We start from the raw sequence: 17,398 nt of genomic DNA, 5'->3' as shown, positions 1-17,398 counted from the left end.
TACCGCATAGTATTATGTGAAGAAGGCAGGACACAATACAGTATACAGGATGATTTGATTTTGATTTTTATTATCTAGGTAGCTAGCTGTTAGTAAAATCTGGAGAGAGATACACTGAGATTTTAACAGTGATTGATGGTACTACAGGTTTAAAAATTTCCCAAAGTTTTCACAATGAACATGTATAACTTTTATAATGATGGTGGGGGTAATTAGAAAAAGATGTTTTCTACCTACCTGTTTTCTTTGTTTGTCTGTTTGCTTTTGTTTTTAAAGAAGCAGAGTCTTGCTGTCACCCAGGCTGGAGTGCAGTGGTGTGATCATATCCCATTGCAGCCTCAAACTCTTGGGCTCAAATAATCCTCCCATCTCAGCCTCCCAATTAGCTGGGATTATAAGAGGACGCTGCTGCGCCCAGCTAAGAAAAAAACGTTTTCTAAAAAGTCTTCACCATCTTTCAAGAGCCAGCTCAAATGGGAAGAAAGAACCCTCCTTGTGTGCTGTTTTCTCCTCAGTCTGTACATTCTCCCAGGGCAGTTTCATCCAGCACTCCTCATCCTTCCCCCACCTCCAAGCAATCAATCAATCATGAAGTCCTATTGATTTCCCTCCTCCCTTTCAATCCTCATCCATAGTCTTCACTCCTGCACAGTCTGCCTCCACCTCTCCCCCTGGGCTCTTGTTACTCTAAATGTTCTATCTCCTTGATTCCATTCTCCATCCTGTATCCAGAGAGATCAGAGAGATCATATATATATATATATATATATATATATATATATATATATATATATATATTTTTTTTTTTTTTTTTTTTTTTTTTTTTTTTTTTTTTTTGAGATGGAGTCGCACCCTGTCTCCCAAGCTGGAGGACAGTGATATAATCTCGGCTCACTGCAAACTCTGCCTCCTGGGTTCAAGTGATTCTCCTACCTCAGCCTCCCAAGTGCCTGGGATTACAGGCACCTGCCACCACTCCTGGCTAATTTTTGTATTTTTAGTAAATACAGGGTTTTGTCATGTTGGCCAGGCTGGTCTCGAACTCCTGACCTCAGGTGATCTGCCCACCTCGGCCTCCCAAAGTGCTGACATTACAGGTGTGAGCCACTGTGCCCAGCCCAGAAAGATCTTTTTAAAAAAGAAATTGCTTGCCACTCCCTCAATTAAAACTCTTCAGTATTAGCCAGGTAGGGTGACTTGCACCTGCAGTCTCTCTCAGCCACTCAGGAGGCCGAGGCAGGGGAATCCCTTTTGAGCTGAGGAGTACCAGGCTGCAGTGAGCTATGATTGTGCTCCTGCACTCCAGCCTGGGCCACAGAGAAAGGCCCCATCTCTACAACAAAAAGCCAAAAAGTCTTCAGTGATTGTACATTGCCTTCAGGATAAGGTCAAACTCCCTGTACTAGTTCCAGTTCTCCCAGAAGCCGACCCCAGAATAAGAACTTGGGTGCTAGTGATTTACTTGGCTGGGAAGTACAGTGAGGGAGGGATGGGAGAAAGACAAAGCAGTTTGAGTAGGTTTTGCATCCTCAAACCCCAGTCCCTATTTAGGTCTCATTAGTATGTGTGGCAAATATGCCTCCTTATTTCAGAGGCCGAGACAAAACTAATGATTCTTAAAATCTAGTGTACATAAGAGTCATCCAGAGAGCTGTTTTTAAAGTAGGATTTTTGGGTCCCTTGACAAGAATTCCAATTATTTGCAGACCTTCTCACCAAACTTTAAATGCAATTAATGGATCCTGTTTTCCTCAGGAACTCACTATTTGCAGTGGCAACCTCCTTTAAAATGAAGTTAGCCCTCTGTGTAATGATTTAAGAGTAATAGTTGTTTTCTTTTTCGTTTTCTTTTTCTTTTTTTTTTTTTTTTGAGATAGATTCTTGCTTTGTAACCAGGCTGGAGTGCAGTGGCATGATCTCACCTCTGCCTCCCGGGTTCAAGCGATTCTCCTGCCTCCACCTCCTGAGTAGTCGGGACTACAGGCGTAAGCCAACACACCCAGCTAATTTTTGTATTTTTAGTAGAGGTGGGGTTTCACTGTGTTGGACAGGATGGTCTCGATCTCTTGACCTCATCATCTGCCCGCTTTGGCCTCCCAAAGTGTTGGGATTACAGGTGTGAGCCACGGCACCCGGACTGTTTTCGCTGTGTCACCCAGGCTGGAGTGCAGTGGCATGATCTCTGCTCACTGCAACCTCCACCTCCCCCGCCTCCTGGGTTCAAACAATTCTCCTACCTCAGCCTCCCGAGTAGCTGGGATTACAGGTGACTGCCACCACACCCGGCTAATTTTTGTATTTTAGTAGAGACAGTGTTTCACCATGTTGGCCAGGCTGGTCTCAAAGTTCTGACCTCAGGTGATCTGCCTACCTGGGTCTCCCAAAGTGCTGGGATTACAGGTGTAAGCCACTGTGCCTTGCCTGTGAGTAATAGTTTTTTAATTCTTTGTATCTCCCTTCTCCCTCAGAACACACACACACACACACACACACGCACCCCACTGCTTCTTTGGACTTGTTAGAAATAAGGAATGGGATCATTACCGAGCTATCTATATCTATCTCTTAGTGGTTTCCTTGACAACACTAAAGTTTGGAAATTACCATTTGTAAGGATCTAAATTCTTAGACCAGGAACTGCCTTCTCCAGATGGTCTAAGGATGGAAGACAAAGGGTTTATTAAGGGTTTATTCTTCTAGTGTTTATTCATTCACTTCTTCATTTATTCACTGTGTTTCCCAAAAGCCACTTGTCACTGCATGTAATTGCCTTTTATTAGATAAGTAAAAAGTGATACATATAAGCACTTAGGACAGTGCCTGGTCAACAGTAAGCATCTGAGTTATCTATTACTCCTTTATTCCATTAATTCTAAAATACATCTTTTTCCAAATTTTAACATCTCCAAAATCAGGATGCAATTTGCAGTCGAAGGCACTTAGAATTGAAGAGATACTGTATTGTTTATTGTTGTTTTCCTCCACTTGGCTGGAGGCCTCCTAATGGCTGGGATTTCTTCTCCTTATACCCCAGCTCCCGGCATGGTGTGGTTTGGGTGGAATGAACGAAAACATGGATGAAGGCTTTCCTGATACCACCCGCTCCACCACACAAACAGCACTCACTTTCCTTGGAACTGGTAAGGCTCATGGTTAGACATCTTTTCTGGCACTTCTTATATTCTACCTTGAACTATGGTTGAGTGCCCATGTCACCTTATACCAGTGTAACGAAGGCAGGGACCCTGTTCTATTTATCCAGGTATGAGCATTGCACAGTGCCTTCCACATCGGTGCCTCAATCGAAGTACTTTTGGTCCCAAGAAAAGGCACAATGTCAGCCTCCCCGTGGTCTCTAGTCGGCTGGGCCGTGAGCTCTGGGAGGGCAGTGATCAGGTTCCTCTCATCTCTTGGTGTCCAGAGCTTTGTGTATAGTAGGTGCTCAGTAAGTACTGAATGAAGAACTTGTCCACACCCACCCTGCTTCACTCCCAGCCCAGTCTGACACAACTTCCCTCTCTAATGTAAGTCCATCATGAAGTGTGCAATGACACACGTGTTTCCAGAACCAACACAACAGCAGCAGCAGCACTTCTTCAAAATTCCTGACTGCAACAGAGTGGTGGGGAGGTAAAAAGGGGTCTGTGATTCATGGAGAAGTTTTCTCTGCTCAGAAAACTCTTGCTCTGGAGCAGGGACTATAGCTCTTAAAACTCCCAATGCCAAATTTAATCAGAATCCCTGGCAGTGAGACCCAGGGAACAGTATTTTTTGTTTTTATTCTCAACACACAGCCCATGTTGAGGTCTATTGTAACCCGCAACACAGAAATTTGCTCTAAACAAATTCAATGTGGAGTGACTCTGGATTTTGTGAAGGACTCCTCACTGGAGGTCCTTGGAATGCAGAGCTCCCCAAGGGACCATGAGAACGTTCACACCTTTCTCTACACCTCCTGAGGAGGGCAGGTGCACTGTCTGGGACTGGGACTGAGCTGGGGTTGCGTAACTGTCAAGCCTGCCATGGATTTCTGGGCAAGACACTGGAACACCTATGTCCTCTCTCTCCACTCCTAGCTATGACCTCAAGCAAGTCAGTCCCTCTCTGTGGGACTCAATTTCCTTATTTGCACAAAAAGATTGCTCTAATGTCCTACAGCTCAAAAGTTTTATAATTCACTCTAGCCTCTCAGGTGTTAAGAGGTGTTGTTATAGTTGTCTATACCAAAAATTTTTTTAAATCTTTTCATGTATGGCAAGAATAAAATTATTTTTTAGGCTGCGAGATTTGAATTCTTAGCTGTTTTTTGGCCACCTAATTAATTTCATCCAGCATTTGTACCTGTATCAATACAGAAACATTTACTTCCTGTTTTTTGAGGTGTGTGCTGGTGTGAAATGAATTATCCTAACTCGCATTTTCATTAATCAGAAAATAATTCCAGGTAAAGAGGAAGTGCCTCTAAAAGAAAATATGTTCGACCTTCACCTAATAAAGCATTAAAATGAATTTCTTATATTTGAATTCTATTTAGATTTTGCCATAGAAGCAAAATAGCTGTCTGAGTCAAGTGGTTTATTCTTTTTTAAAAAGGGACAGTGACTTTAAGCAGTACCTGTTTATTAATGTCTTCCAAGTGAGCAAGAGGCAACTGAATATAGAACAAATGGTAAGCTAGCACTACAACAGCAGTCAATAATTTATCCTTAAAAGCTTCCCTGAAATTCATTCTGTCTAGAATAATAATAGGTAACATATCATGCTTATTATGTGCCAGGCACTGTTCTAACTGAATGTATTATTAGCTCATTTGATCTTCACAACTGCCTTCCTGGGAGAATACTGTATCATCATCCCTCCTTTTTTTTTTTTTTTGAGACAGAGTCTCGCTCTGTTGCCCAGGCTAGAGTGCAGTGGCGTGATTTCAGCTCACTGCAACCTCCGCCTCCTGGGTTCAAGAGATTCTCCTGCTTTAGCCTCCTGAGTAGCTGCAATTACAGGTGTGTGCCACCATCTCAGACTTCCAGATTCCTGGGATTACAAGCATGAGCCACTACGCCAGGCCCATCATCCCTCTGTTACAGAAGAGGAAGCTGAGGTAAAGTAACTTGTCCAAGACCATACAGCCAGTACTTAACCATTGCACTGACTGCCTTGAGAAAGTTTGTAAACAATTTTGTAGGTGAACAGATTCTGATAACTGAATGTAGATTTTTCGAGAATTATTCAAATTATTTAACAAGCCTGTACAATGCCTAGCATTGTGCTGGGACTGAGTAATCCCAGCACTCTGAGGGGCTGAGGTGGGCGGATCACGAGGTCAGTGTCAGGCCTCTGAGCCCAAGCTAACATCCCCTGTGACTTGAACGTATACGCCCAGATGGCCTGAAGTAACTGAAGAATCACAAAAGAAGTGAAAATGCCCTGTCCCGCCTTAACCGATGACATTCCACCATAAAAGAAGTGAAAATGGCCGGTCCTTGCCTTAAGTGATGACATTACCTTGTGAAAGTTCTTTTCCTGGCTCAAAGAGCTCTCCCACTGAGCACCTTGTGACCCCCACTCCTGCCCACCAGAGAACAACCCCCCTTTGACTGTAATTTTCCTTTACCTACTCAAATCCTATAAAATGGCCCCACCCTTATCTCCCTTCACTGACTCTCTTTTCGGACTCAGCCCGCCTGCCCCCAGGTGATTAAAAAGCTTTATTGCTCGCACAAAGCCTGTTTGGTGGGCTCTTCACACGGACGCGCATGACAGTCAGGAGATCGAGACCACGGTGAAACCCCACCTCTACTAAAAATGCAAAAAATTGAGGGGGATGCGGTGGTGGGCGCCTGTGGTCCCAGCTACTCGGGAGGCTGAGGCAGGAGAATGGCTTGAACCCAGGAGGTGGAGCTTGCAGTGAGCCAAGATCACACCACTGCACTCCAGCCCGGGCGACAGAGCGAGAATGTCTCAAAAAAAAAAAAAAAAAAAAAAGGTCTTGCATGATCCTCCTTGATCAAAGGGTTACTGGACCATTAAGTCTGGACGATGTCCTAAAGTTTACCCTGCTTTGGGAGATTCAGAATTACTTTAAAGGTTCCGAGAAGCCTTACAGGAAAGACATCCACGTGCTTACCTCAGCTTCACTAACCACATTTACCTCTGGAAATTCTCCTCTCCATCTCCTCTTCTCCACCTCTACTTCCTTTTGTAACACCTATAAATATAAGAGTTATTGTACCAAGCACTTAAGGCATCTAATGAGCTTGGCTTCCTAAGCTGAAGAAGTGTGATTCTTATTATCTTCTAAGTGTTATACTGATGCTTTGAAGAACGGCTCTCATCTCACAGCAGCTGAGTAACTTAACAAAGGTATGTTAGTTACTGCTAGAAAGGGGATCCATTGAAGGGTGTGACTTCAGAACTCATGCTAATCCTAGCCACTACTCCACTGGGCCACCCTATATCTAACAACAGCTGAACATCTTGCCTGGATGGGAATCTACCCTGCCCCATAACATAATGCCGTCAGCTGTGCTGCAGGCCCTGCTTTGGCCTCACATCATGGTTCTAGTCTTGCTCTCTAAAGCCACGCCCTTCCCTGTCTCCCAGTCCCAGCAATTGTATTTCTGCCCCATCATTCACATGCATGTCTCTTTTTCCTTGGTACCCAGATCCCTGAGATAGGAGTCTAGCTTTGAATCTCAGTTGAGTGGTTGATCCTTAGAAGCTGCAGCTGAATGTGCCTGATGCTAATTGCCCGTCCTTCCCGTCTCCTGCTGTGCCGTGCTCACAGGGGTCATAGTGACTCTATCTGGGCTTTCCCTATGGCTGTTGGAACCCTGGTTATTGTAGTGTCAATGCTCGAGGAAGCTAAACAGTTAGCTGAAGAGGCAGAATTCATGAACAGGAAACAATGTACAAAGTGCTAAAGGAAATGGAACTAACAAAAGTTCAAGATGGCCTGGGACAAAAAAGGAAAAATAAACTTGAGCTGGATATGAAGGATGACTGATCTTCCAGTAGAAGGGACCCAGAGGAGTTTAGAGTGCAGGCAGTTCTGCGGGGACAAGGATTCAAGAAAAGGGCTGAGCATGTGTTGGAGACAGTGGGTGGAATCACCGGACTGGTTCTAATATGCTGGCTGGAGGGTACAAGGGTATGGTGGAACGGAGGATATGAAGAAAGGCTGGGAGCTCACAGGTTTCTACTTCCAAAGAAGGCAGCATACTACATTAATTAATTGTACTGTTTCCTTCATATACAAGACTGAAGTCAAAACTGGCTCTGTCACTTATGTGACCTTGGAGAAGTCACAACCTAAGCGTGTTTCCTCAACTGACAAATGGGGACAATAGTACTAATATCTATCTCTTAGGGAACTGAGGATGCAATGTGAATTGAGAATGGATATCTAAGGCTTAGCACATTGCCTGGTGAGAGCATAGTACAGGGAGCCTTCGAGAGGGCTTTACCAATCCGTAACAACTGTGTGCAGGTTAAAAGAAGCTTCCTTTGTGGAGAACCATGAGTGTCCAGTTGGCTCCTCAGGAAATTACACGGACAACCTGACTTGGTTAGACTGCAGTACTTTCGTACCTGTTTCTTTACTTGGTCCTCCAGAGTGCTGCCACCTGAAGCCTGAGCATTTCCTGTTCTGCAGCCAGGACTTGTCACCTAGACAAGTAACTGGGAACTTTGTGCAAAACGAAGGGACACTTCCCAAATGCTGAATGCTTGGTGCCTGTGAGAAAATGTCATCTTCTATGGAAAATATAGAAGGCTATCCATGCTGGATATATAAGGGTCTGGGGCCCTCCTTTGTGACCCAGAAACTTAAAATGAAAATGCATTCTTTGGCGGGGCACAGTGGCTCACGCCTGTAATCCCAGCACTTTGGGAGGCCGAGGCCTGCAGATCACCTGAGGTCAGGAATTCGAAACCAGCCTGGCCAACGTGGTGAAACGCTGTATCTACTAAAAATACAAAAATTAGCTGGGTGTGGTGGTGCAGGCCTGTAATTCCAGCTACTTGGGAGGCTGAGGCGGGAGAATCACTTGAACCCAGGAGGCGGAGGTTGCAGTGAGCCGAGATGGCACCACTGCACTCCAGCCTGGGCGAGAGAGCCAGACTCCATCTCAAACAACAACAAAATGCATTATTGAGCTGGGCATCGTGGCACATGCCTGTAAGCCTAGCTCCTTGGGAGGCTGAGGCAGAATTGCTTAAGCCCAGGAGTAAAAGCAAAAAAACCCCAGCATTCTCACTCACTTTTTAAAGATTAGGGGACCCAAGGTAAACCATACTGTGCTTCCTGCTTAAGTCTTTTCCTCAGGTGAAGTCAAAGTTTACTTTGAAGGGAAAAGAAGTTCCCAAAGGTCAACAGAGAATCTGAGAAACTGTAAAGATGGGAGGGCTTCCTGTCCACTTTGCCTTGGGACCCAGGTTCTGGGGTCAAGCTGAAAAGCTCCTCTGAGATCATCCTGTCCAATGGCTCACAACTGTTTCCCACCTCTGACATGAGCTCCCTGTGGCTGTGACTCAACTACGGAGAGAAAGGTGGAAGTGTTGTTTGAAAAAGCCCTTCAGGAACGTGAAAGGCAGGCTTGTATCCTCCTTTGAGACTCACCAATTAGCAAACCTGTAATTTTACAGCTGAAGATGTTGAGGTCCGAGAGACGGAGTCTGCCCCAGCATTAGGAACAAACAGGGCCAGCACTAAACTCAGACCACCTGACTCCCAGCCCCTGACCTTTCTTCGACTTTCATAGTCTTTTACGGCAAAGACTGGCAATTCTTCCTTTGGAATTCTCTCCCCAATCTCCCACTCACAATATGAGCACAAACACTCCTAATAGTACACCTGGTAAGTGCTCCTGATATTCTACCACCAGACCTGTTCTCACAGAACTAGCAACGGGCATCCTGGCTGCACACATGAGATTCCTGAATGAAGAGTCTAGACACTGGCTGGGTTACAATGGCCACTTTCAAAGTGCAAGCAATTTACTTTTGCCTGGTTTTAGCAGTGGCTAACAATGCAGGATCAAGTCTGGCTTTAGAGAGCCCTTGCTATTTCCACATCCTTGTACTCATTTGTGAGCCTGATAACAAGTATGCAGTGTCAACAGTCCATCCTAATGAGCTGTTGCAACTCAACAGCTAGGGCAGAAGAGGACTGGCTGAGGAATCTGTGTGCAGTTGTGTAGCTCACTGAATTCTCATGGTCTTCCCAAATTCTCAGGTTTCATTTGAAAATTAACCCATCGAGGCTTCCAAACAATTTATCCTAATATTCCCAGGAAATAAAATTTGAGGCCTACTAAACTTAACTTGGGAAGTTAGTTCAATATATCATGGAATCAAATCTCCAGGCAAGAGCATTTCAGGTCTGGTGTTCTCTGAGAACAAAAGTAATAGTTTACATTAACTTTACTTAATTGTAAATAAGCGGCCCATGTTTTATACTTAACAGTAACAACCCAGAATACCTTGCCCACCCTAATACACCTCCTGAAGAGAGTATATAGCGTATCAGTTATCTATTGCTGTGTAACACATTACTCATAAACACAGTTGCTTAAACCACAAACATTGATCATCTCAGTTTCTGTAGGTAAGATATTTGAGTGGGTTAGCTAGGTGGTTCTGGCTCAGGGCCTCTCATGAGGTTGTGCTCAAAGCATTGGCTGGGACCACAGTCATCTTAAGTTTGACTGGGCCTGGAGAATTGCTTCCAGATGGCTCCTTCACATGGCTTTTGGCTGGAGGCCTCTGCTTCTCACTTCTAGGTCTTCTCCATGGAGTTGAGTGGCCTTACAATACGGCTGCTGGCTTTCCCCAGAGTGAATGATCCAGCAGAGTAAGGAGGATGCAATGCCTTTTATTATCTAGTCTCAGAAGCGACATACCATCCATTTGTTGGAAGGGAATCACTAAACTCAGCCTGTACTTAGAGGGATTGAAGTGTCCTGTCTTAAAGAGAAGCATGTCAAAAATTTGTGGATAGGTTTTAAAACCACCACAGATGGCAAAGCATTATTTCCTTATTTGTTAACAATAACTTACCTGTGCTCACTCTACCTTCTAATATTTTCAGATTAATGCTTTTTAAACCAGCATGGTAAAGTATCTGTCATGTATTCAGGTAGAGAATTAAAATATACCAATATCTGAAAAGGCAAGTCTGCTCATGATAAATTTCCTGAAGATTAATTTCACATCATTAACCACAACCCCTCCCCCAAAAAGCTCAAAATATTTCTTAAGCAAGAGAGGCCAATGGTAACTTACAAAGGAACAGAATAATCATAACTGCATTAACTATCTTTCTTTTTGCCAAATATCTACTAATATTCACTTCTTTCCTTCACAGAAGCCAATCCATGGTAAAATACTTTTATTCCATTCCTACTTAAGGAATACATAATCAATATAAAAATTGTACATTTTTTTTTTTTTTTTGAGACGAGGGTCTTGCTGTTGCCCAGGCTAGAGTGCAGTGGTGCGACAGCTTGTTGCAGCCTTGACCTCCTGGGCTCAAGCAATACTCCCACCTCAGCCTTCTGAGTAGCTGGGACCACAGTCATGTGCCACCATGCCTGGCTAATTTTTTTTTTTATTTGTAGAGACAGGGTTTCATCACGTTGCCCAAGCTGGTCTCAAACTCCTGGGCTCAAGCAATCCTCCCGCTTCAGTTTTCCAAAGTGCTGAGATCACAGGCGTGAGCCACTGCGCCTGGCCAAAAAACTGTACATGTCTTTAATGTGGGTCATACTGTACTGTAATTGTTTCCACCTAGTGGATGAAAATGGTACTAAAAGAGTTTGAAAAATATATAAAACTTCCCTCACAGGTACTTCATGACTTACTTCCGTAATTTCTTACAATCACATCACATACTTGATGTATATAGGTAGCTTATCTCAATAAATCCTACAAATTCTTCCTGTAAAGCAAAAACTCTTTGTTTTATAGATGTAAGTTTTCATATTTACTGCCACCTTTGGAATTCTCCAGGCCAACAACCTGGAATATTGCTAAAAACCAGGAAATAAGCCAGTCTCTGGCAGCCAACAGGTGTCACAGTATGCACACACTCGAGCCCTGTCAGACTGACAACTATAAAAGCAGAGAATAGTTGGATGCCTGGCACATGAAACTCAATGAAGATCTGTTAAAGGAACCAATAAAGCTCATGCATTTTATTCCAAAGGAGTCCTTCTCTCAGAACCTAGTTCCTCTTCCCTACCTTAATACACAAGTCCTAGAAATCTTTCAGTATGAATTCTAATCTTATAGTAAAACAGAAGAAATGACTCAAGAAAGTTCATTTTGGTCAAGGTGTTGAAATTGACAACTGACAGCAAATAAGAAAAGTGCTGGAAAATACACAAAACCAACCACAGCATTCTTGGGGCTAGTCTGGGAACAAGCAATACAGTACAATTTGAGTTTATGATAATAACTGTGGGGTTATCAAGAAATGATTATTGGTCGGGCATGGTGGCTCACGCCCGTAATCCCAGCACTTTGGGAGGCCGAGGTGGGTGGATCACAAGGTCAAGAGATCGAGACCATGCTGGCCAACATGGTGAAACCCCGTCTCTACTAAAAATACAAAAATTAGCTGGCGTGGTGGCGCGCACCTGTAATCCCAGCTACTTGGGAAGCTGAGGCAGCAGAATCACTTGAACCCGGCAGACATAGAGGTTGTAGTGAGCCAAGATTGTGCCACTGTACTCCAGTCTGGAAACAGAGTGAGACTCCATCTCAAAAAAAAAAAAAAAAAAAAAAAAAGAAATGATTATCATATACCATTTAAGAATGTAACATATTTTTGAAAAATTTTTAATAAAGACTTTTTAAGTTTCATTGCTTAAAAGGATGGGCTCTTAATCATTTGGAAAATGTGGTTATTCAGAACAATCAGTTTCCTGATGGCTCGGAACAATAAAAGCTTAATAGCATACTTTGAGCAGATTTCAACTAAAAAAATAATTTCACTAGTGTTATACACACTAAAATAAATGTTTTCAGTACAGTCACTCACATTAAACAATAAGGGTCCTCAATTAGCTGTGTTTTCTTTCCTTAATTTTTTTAAACAAATGAAGTTTTTTATGGGATAGCCAGGGTAGAGTAATCCTTAGCTCCACCCCACCATCCACATATAACACGTTGACATTAAATAAGCAAAAGTAGTATTCTTGCTTGGAAAATTCAAAATTTACAGGAAGTTTAAAAAGTGAAATGTACAAGTCTCCCTCCTAGTTTCTATACCCCCGACAGACATTCAAACAGAACGACACAGACACACCCGGTCCCTCAGTCTCCCTCCTCAGCAACAGCCACTTAACGCTTTGAGATGTGTTCTTCAAAAACAAGTATTAATGCACATAAACACATGTCCTTTTGGAAATACAGAGTCCCGGAATTTACCCATTCCTCCATCATCAGTTTGCACTTTAAAACAGGGTTTTTGGTGGATTTTTCTTAAGATGAGGTCTCCTCTTTTGCACAGGCTGGAGTGCCATGGCACAGATAGCTCACTGCAGCCTTGAACTCCTAGGCTCAAGTGATCCTCCTGCCTCAGTTTCCCAAGCAGTTGGGACTACAGGCATGCACCATTGCACCTGGCTAGCACAGAGTGTTTTGTTTTTTTTTGTTGTTCTCTGTCTTCAAATTCTGAAAATTAAGCTAAAAAAAAACAAAAAACAAAAAACAAAACACCAAATTCTACTTCACAGGTTTACTTTGTGTTAAAATAAAACAAAAAAGCTACCAAGCGTATCCCAGTTTCAAATATCGATGATTTTTCCAACTGAAGAGAATAATTTCTTTTTCTCCTACAAATCTTGGTTTTTAACTATAACTTAATCTTTCAAAGGGCAAGTCTGTCATACAATATTAGTTCAAAATTTAACTGAATATCTACTATGAACAAAGCACCATGTGCTATGTACAGGCTAAGACACAGCCCCGACACATGGAGAGCTTGCTGCTAATACCATAAAGGAGGGAAGGAAGGCAGAAGAGAGAGAGACTGAGAGGAGACAGAAGGAAATGCTATCATAGATCACTGAAGGCTGAAGATGAGGCTGGGGCAGCACCCAGGTTAAATGGAAAAGACAGCAAACAGCTAATTGGAAACAACACACCTAGCGCTCACTCCTGCTTGCTTCTCAGCCTTCTCCCTGATTCCTGTACATTCTTCCCACCTATCTTAAGCTGTCTGAGCTTGATTATCTCCACATGATTTTGAACCCTCCTCGACAACAACAGGACTGTGAACTTAGATTAAGACAATAGTGCTTAAGCCCAGAAAATACAAAGGAAAGCCTAACAATAAACTGATGACTGTGCAGAGACTTTTACATGTGATTCTGCTTCTGTAATTCTTTAAAATGTTTTCTTCTTCCCTAAGGTAGGGTGGGGTGTAAAACCATGGTGGTCCCACCCACACCATGGAGGTAAAAAAGAAATAAGGTTAAATTCAGATGCTTTAAAAAGAGTTGAGGAGGGATTTAATAAAGATACATGCTCTTCTAAATTCTAAAACCACATAACTCTGGAGAAGGTGCATATTCATCTGTTCCTCTTCAAGGCAAAGAAAACAGTATGACAAATACAACTTTGGCTTAAGTACCCTACAATAGTGATTATAAAAAGTCTATGTTTTTCAATCTAAATGAGCCAGAACTCTAAAGAACCGACCAACTTGTTCCTCCTCTCATCTCCATGGCTGTGGTCCTTTCGCAGAAGTAACAAAAGATCAAAGCAGGAGAAAAAGGTACAAAAGGTCAGCATGAGTAATATTTTCCCAGGCATTTACATATGTGAACATTATTTGCAAATATTTTAGGGAAATATTTTCTTTGCTTTTAGGCTCAATCTGCAAAGACACTCAGCAGTATCCTTATGGAAACAGAAACAATATGAAACTGAAAAGGTTACTATAGATGTGATATCAGGTTTTCCTAAATATATGAAAAGTCTATTAGTAAATAGCTTAGAGTGCTTCTTGCTTCAAAATGTAATAATTTTAGATGTGAAAACTATCCATTTCTGATGAAAATTCTGGACAACATTAACATTGAATAAATATTTATTGTGATTTTTTCCCCTGTGGCATAAGGTTGTTTATTTTTCCTAGTTCTCCAAATGACACAGTTGCAGAACCTCTTTCAGCTGGTCTTGCCTGAAAATAATAAAGATTAAAGACATCAGAAATAGATAATACACAGTCCCAATTAAAGCCATTAATGCTGTCTTATATTACCCCTTCCCCCCAGTTAGTAAACAATAATCTGAACATGAACCCACTAAGAAAAGTGATCCACCTTAATAATGTTACCTGTGACTCATGATATTTCCATCCTATCATGTAATAGATCTGATATGTGGCAGGTACTGAACCATCCTCATTTCTGTACATTTCTAAAAAGACAATAATGGTTAAAGTCTGAAAAAATGCAAGTAGGAAAAAATTTCTCCTCAATAAAGGTCATGTTCTTCAAAAAGAAATGGGTATAGGATATTCGTAAGATTCTGAGAACAACTTACATGAAAAATTATTAATACTGAGGGTAAGGAAATCGTAAAGGCTGTCTGGAAAAAGCCACAGGATCTGTGTTTTGAGAGGAAGGACATGAAGTCTGAGGGAGCCTTCATGGGAATGGAAAATACATTGGCAATGTGAAAGGAATCAACATGATACAGCACAAGTGCCATGGTGAGGCAGGTGAAAGAGTGGTCATCCCTTACCTCTGTACACAGCTGCAGCTGCCAGCATTGTGTCTCGATGCAGCAGGGCTTTTCTATTCCAAGAACAGTTACTCTCACCCATACCTAAAAATACACTACAGGTAGTTTGAGATAATACAGCAAATGCCCTGAACAGCTCAACACCACAGACTTAATCCCATCTCATCTACCTGTCCTCATTCTCTAAGGGTCATGTAAACCTAAATCTCATTTCACTTTCAGATTATAGCTAGGCTTCTTAGTGACTCCAAAGCGAAACTACTTGAAACTTTTTGAATATTAAGACAGGCAAGTGACATTTCAGGAGGCAGCCCCACAATGCTTTACTTGCCAGCAATGGTGTAAAGTAAGCCCGCTGGGCAAAACCCAGGTGACTGCCACCCCAGGTGAGTTGTCAGTAGTTGGTGAGAACTTTACCAAGCATGTCATATCTCATGCTCCTTTCAGCCGCTCTTTGGAGGAAGACAGGTCAGTGCCACAATGCCTCACTCCTAAGCCATAATGTAAGTATGATTGTGAAACTTGGAAGATGGCTTTGAAACTCATTAGATAGTTACCAAAGCTACTATGTGTTCTCAGATTTACAATATTTTACTAATTTTTACTAATCTCACATTAGGAAATAATTATGTGCATTCTTTTAGAGGCACTTCTCTTAATGTTTTAAAATTTTTAGACTTCTTTCCTTCAAGTTGATGGTGAAAAACTAGGTTAAGCATTATTCTATTGTTCATTTAAGATTAATGTTGTATATTTGATTTTTCTTTATACAAATACTTAAATTTACTCTGAGCACATTTTAAGCCATTCTACAAAATTAAAAGAATTTCAGAAATAAAAATCCTTCAAGTGTTCTCTATATTAAACTTTACTACATGATCAAATGTTATCTTAGTTTTGTTTTTCTACTTTCACTAATCATGAAATGAATAAACTTACCAATATCAGTATTCTTTCAGTTTAAAAATAGTAATCTACCACATTTTCAATAGTCTTATTAAAAACAATCAACAAATTAGCTGCACCTAAACCTTTTTCTTCTCTTCAATCTCAAACGATTTCTACTATTTCCTAAAATAATGAATCCCTGCTACTAAAATCCTCTAAGTGCAATAGCCCCAATTCATGAAGAACGACAGACACAAACTAGTAGGTTAATTATCGTAAAAAAAAAAGGTGGACCATATTCTTGGTGTCGTGAAGCAGCTGGATGACCTCGTGACAATCATCTGTGGTCTTCAAAGCCATCAGACTAGATGCTCCTTAAAGGCTTCTAGTGCTAGAATTTTAACCATATCAAGTGACCAGAGGTAAACTGGGTCTCACATTGGAAGAGTCTGTTGCTCAGGTATGGTGCTTTCATTTTTGCTCAACTTCTTGCTGCTATGGCTTAATTATGCATTAGTTACGGACAATACCAGTAGAAAAGATAAACATGTGATGCACTATAAATTCTAAAATACCTTCTAAACAATCAGTATTAGGATATACTAATTAAGATTAGTAGTTATAACACTCTCTGAAGGTCTGACCTACATCAGCCATACAGAAATTCAAGAGCACTACTGCAGAGCACAGGGTGTAACTGTGCAGCACTCCAACCTTCCCTCACGAGCCACTCACACTGCCACACTGAACCTCCCTTCTTGCAGAAGCAGTGTGAGGTGGTGGAAAGAGTGGACTTTGGGATCACACTCCCAGTTTTAACTCTTACATAACCGGGGGCAAAGTCATTCAACCTCTATCGAATTCCAGTTTTGCCATCTATAAAAGAATAACACCTCCTAATGCATCATGGGGGACCTCTACTGAAGACCACCCAGGGAAAAACTGAAACTTTGGGACTTCCAACTCACCCTGGGCTTTGAGATAACAGAAAAATCTGGCTAGCAGGTTAACTGTTTAAGACTCTCACAGTGTTTTTAAGGTGAAGTTCAACTGCTTATTAAAAATAAACCTAATTTATTATGGTTTACTAAAAACAATACTGAGTATTGTTTAAAAAAATAACTGAACTTACCTTAAGACCACTGTGAAAGCCTTGAAAATTTCTCATGCATTCATCAGCTGATATGCAGCTTGTTTTGTAAAATTAGGTCAACATTCTGGACTTTTCTTCTGTGAATTAATAATAGCAGCTTCAATGAGACACACCACAACCATTAAGAAAAAATGTATACCATAAATGTAAAATACCAGAAACAAATTTGGAAGTAACATGATCTTCCAGTCAGCAGAAGAGCACACCTGAAAGTCTCCCATGGTCTCCCTGCCTCCATCACCCCCTGACTATGCTTCTTCCCATCTCTTCTGCCTCTGACTTTTTCCATGGGAGAATGGCTAAGATTTCAGCATACAAATCAGGCTGCTCAACTAGGTTTAAATCATGGCTCTACCACTCACTAATTATTATCATCTGGAACAAGTTACTTAACTTCTGTCTGTGCCTGGGTTTCCTTATACATTTAACAAAAAAACAAACAGATTAACCATGTTAGCTCTAGTCTTTCCTTCCTCATAAACTATGCCTCATAAACAATGCTGGAAGGTGAGCTTTCTAACACACACAAATCTGTCTCATTTTCTCTACTCTATGCAAAATTCTTCCAGGACATTACAATGCTAATCTGAAAAAAAATGTAGA

At 41.7% G+C, this 17,398-nt stretch overlaps 2 protein-coding genes across 8 annotated transcripts in view; one reads left to right on the top strand and one right to left on the bottom strand.

The window, feature by feature from the left end:
- The window catches only part of ESF1 (ESF1 nucleolar pre-rRNA processing protein homolog), a 130,020-nt gene that overhangs the window by 11,129 nt on the left and 101,493 nt on the right, over positions 1–17,398 (top strand). The window lies entirely within an intron of this gene.
- The window catches only part of NDUFAF5 (NADH:ubiquinone oxidoreductase complex assembly factor 5), a 35,974-nt gene continuing 32,653 nt past the window's right edge, over positions 14,078–17,398 (bottom strand). For 3 of the 7 annotated variants that reach the window (XM_050745644.1, XM_050745648.1, XM_050745649.1), the window contains 3 exons: positions 14,755–14,838; positions 14,345–14,427; positions 14,078–14,188 (listed from right to left, as the gene is read on the bottom strand). In XM_050745644.1, coding sequence (XP_050601601.1) covers positions 14,096–14,188; positions 14,345–14,427; positions 14,755–14,838 — 260 coding nt within the window. In that variant the 3' untranslated portion in view covers positions 14,078–14,095. Of the gene's footprint in view, positions 14,189–14,344; positions 14,428–14,752; positions 14,850–16,774; positions 16,873–17,398 lie in introns of those variants that run through there. The other 4 variants (XR_007717165.1, XR_007717164.1, XM_050745647.1 and 1 more) reach the window with 4 other exon arrangements.

The sequence above is a fragment of the Macaca thibetana genome, chromosome 10 (genome assembly GCF_024542745.1).
Source record: "Macaca thibetana thibetana isolate TM-01 chromosome 10, ASM2454274v1, whole genome shotgun sequence".
Classification (NCBI taxonomy): domain Eukaryota; kingdom Metazoa; phylum Chordata; class Mammalia; order Primates; family Cercopithecidae; genus Macaca; species Macaca thibetana.
The sequence above is the reverse complement of the archived record's forward strand: the minus strand, read 5'-3'. Positions and strand labels throughout refer to the sequence as shown.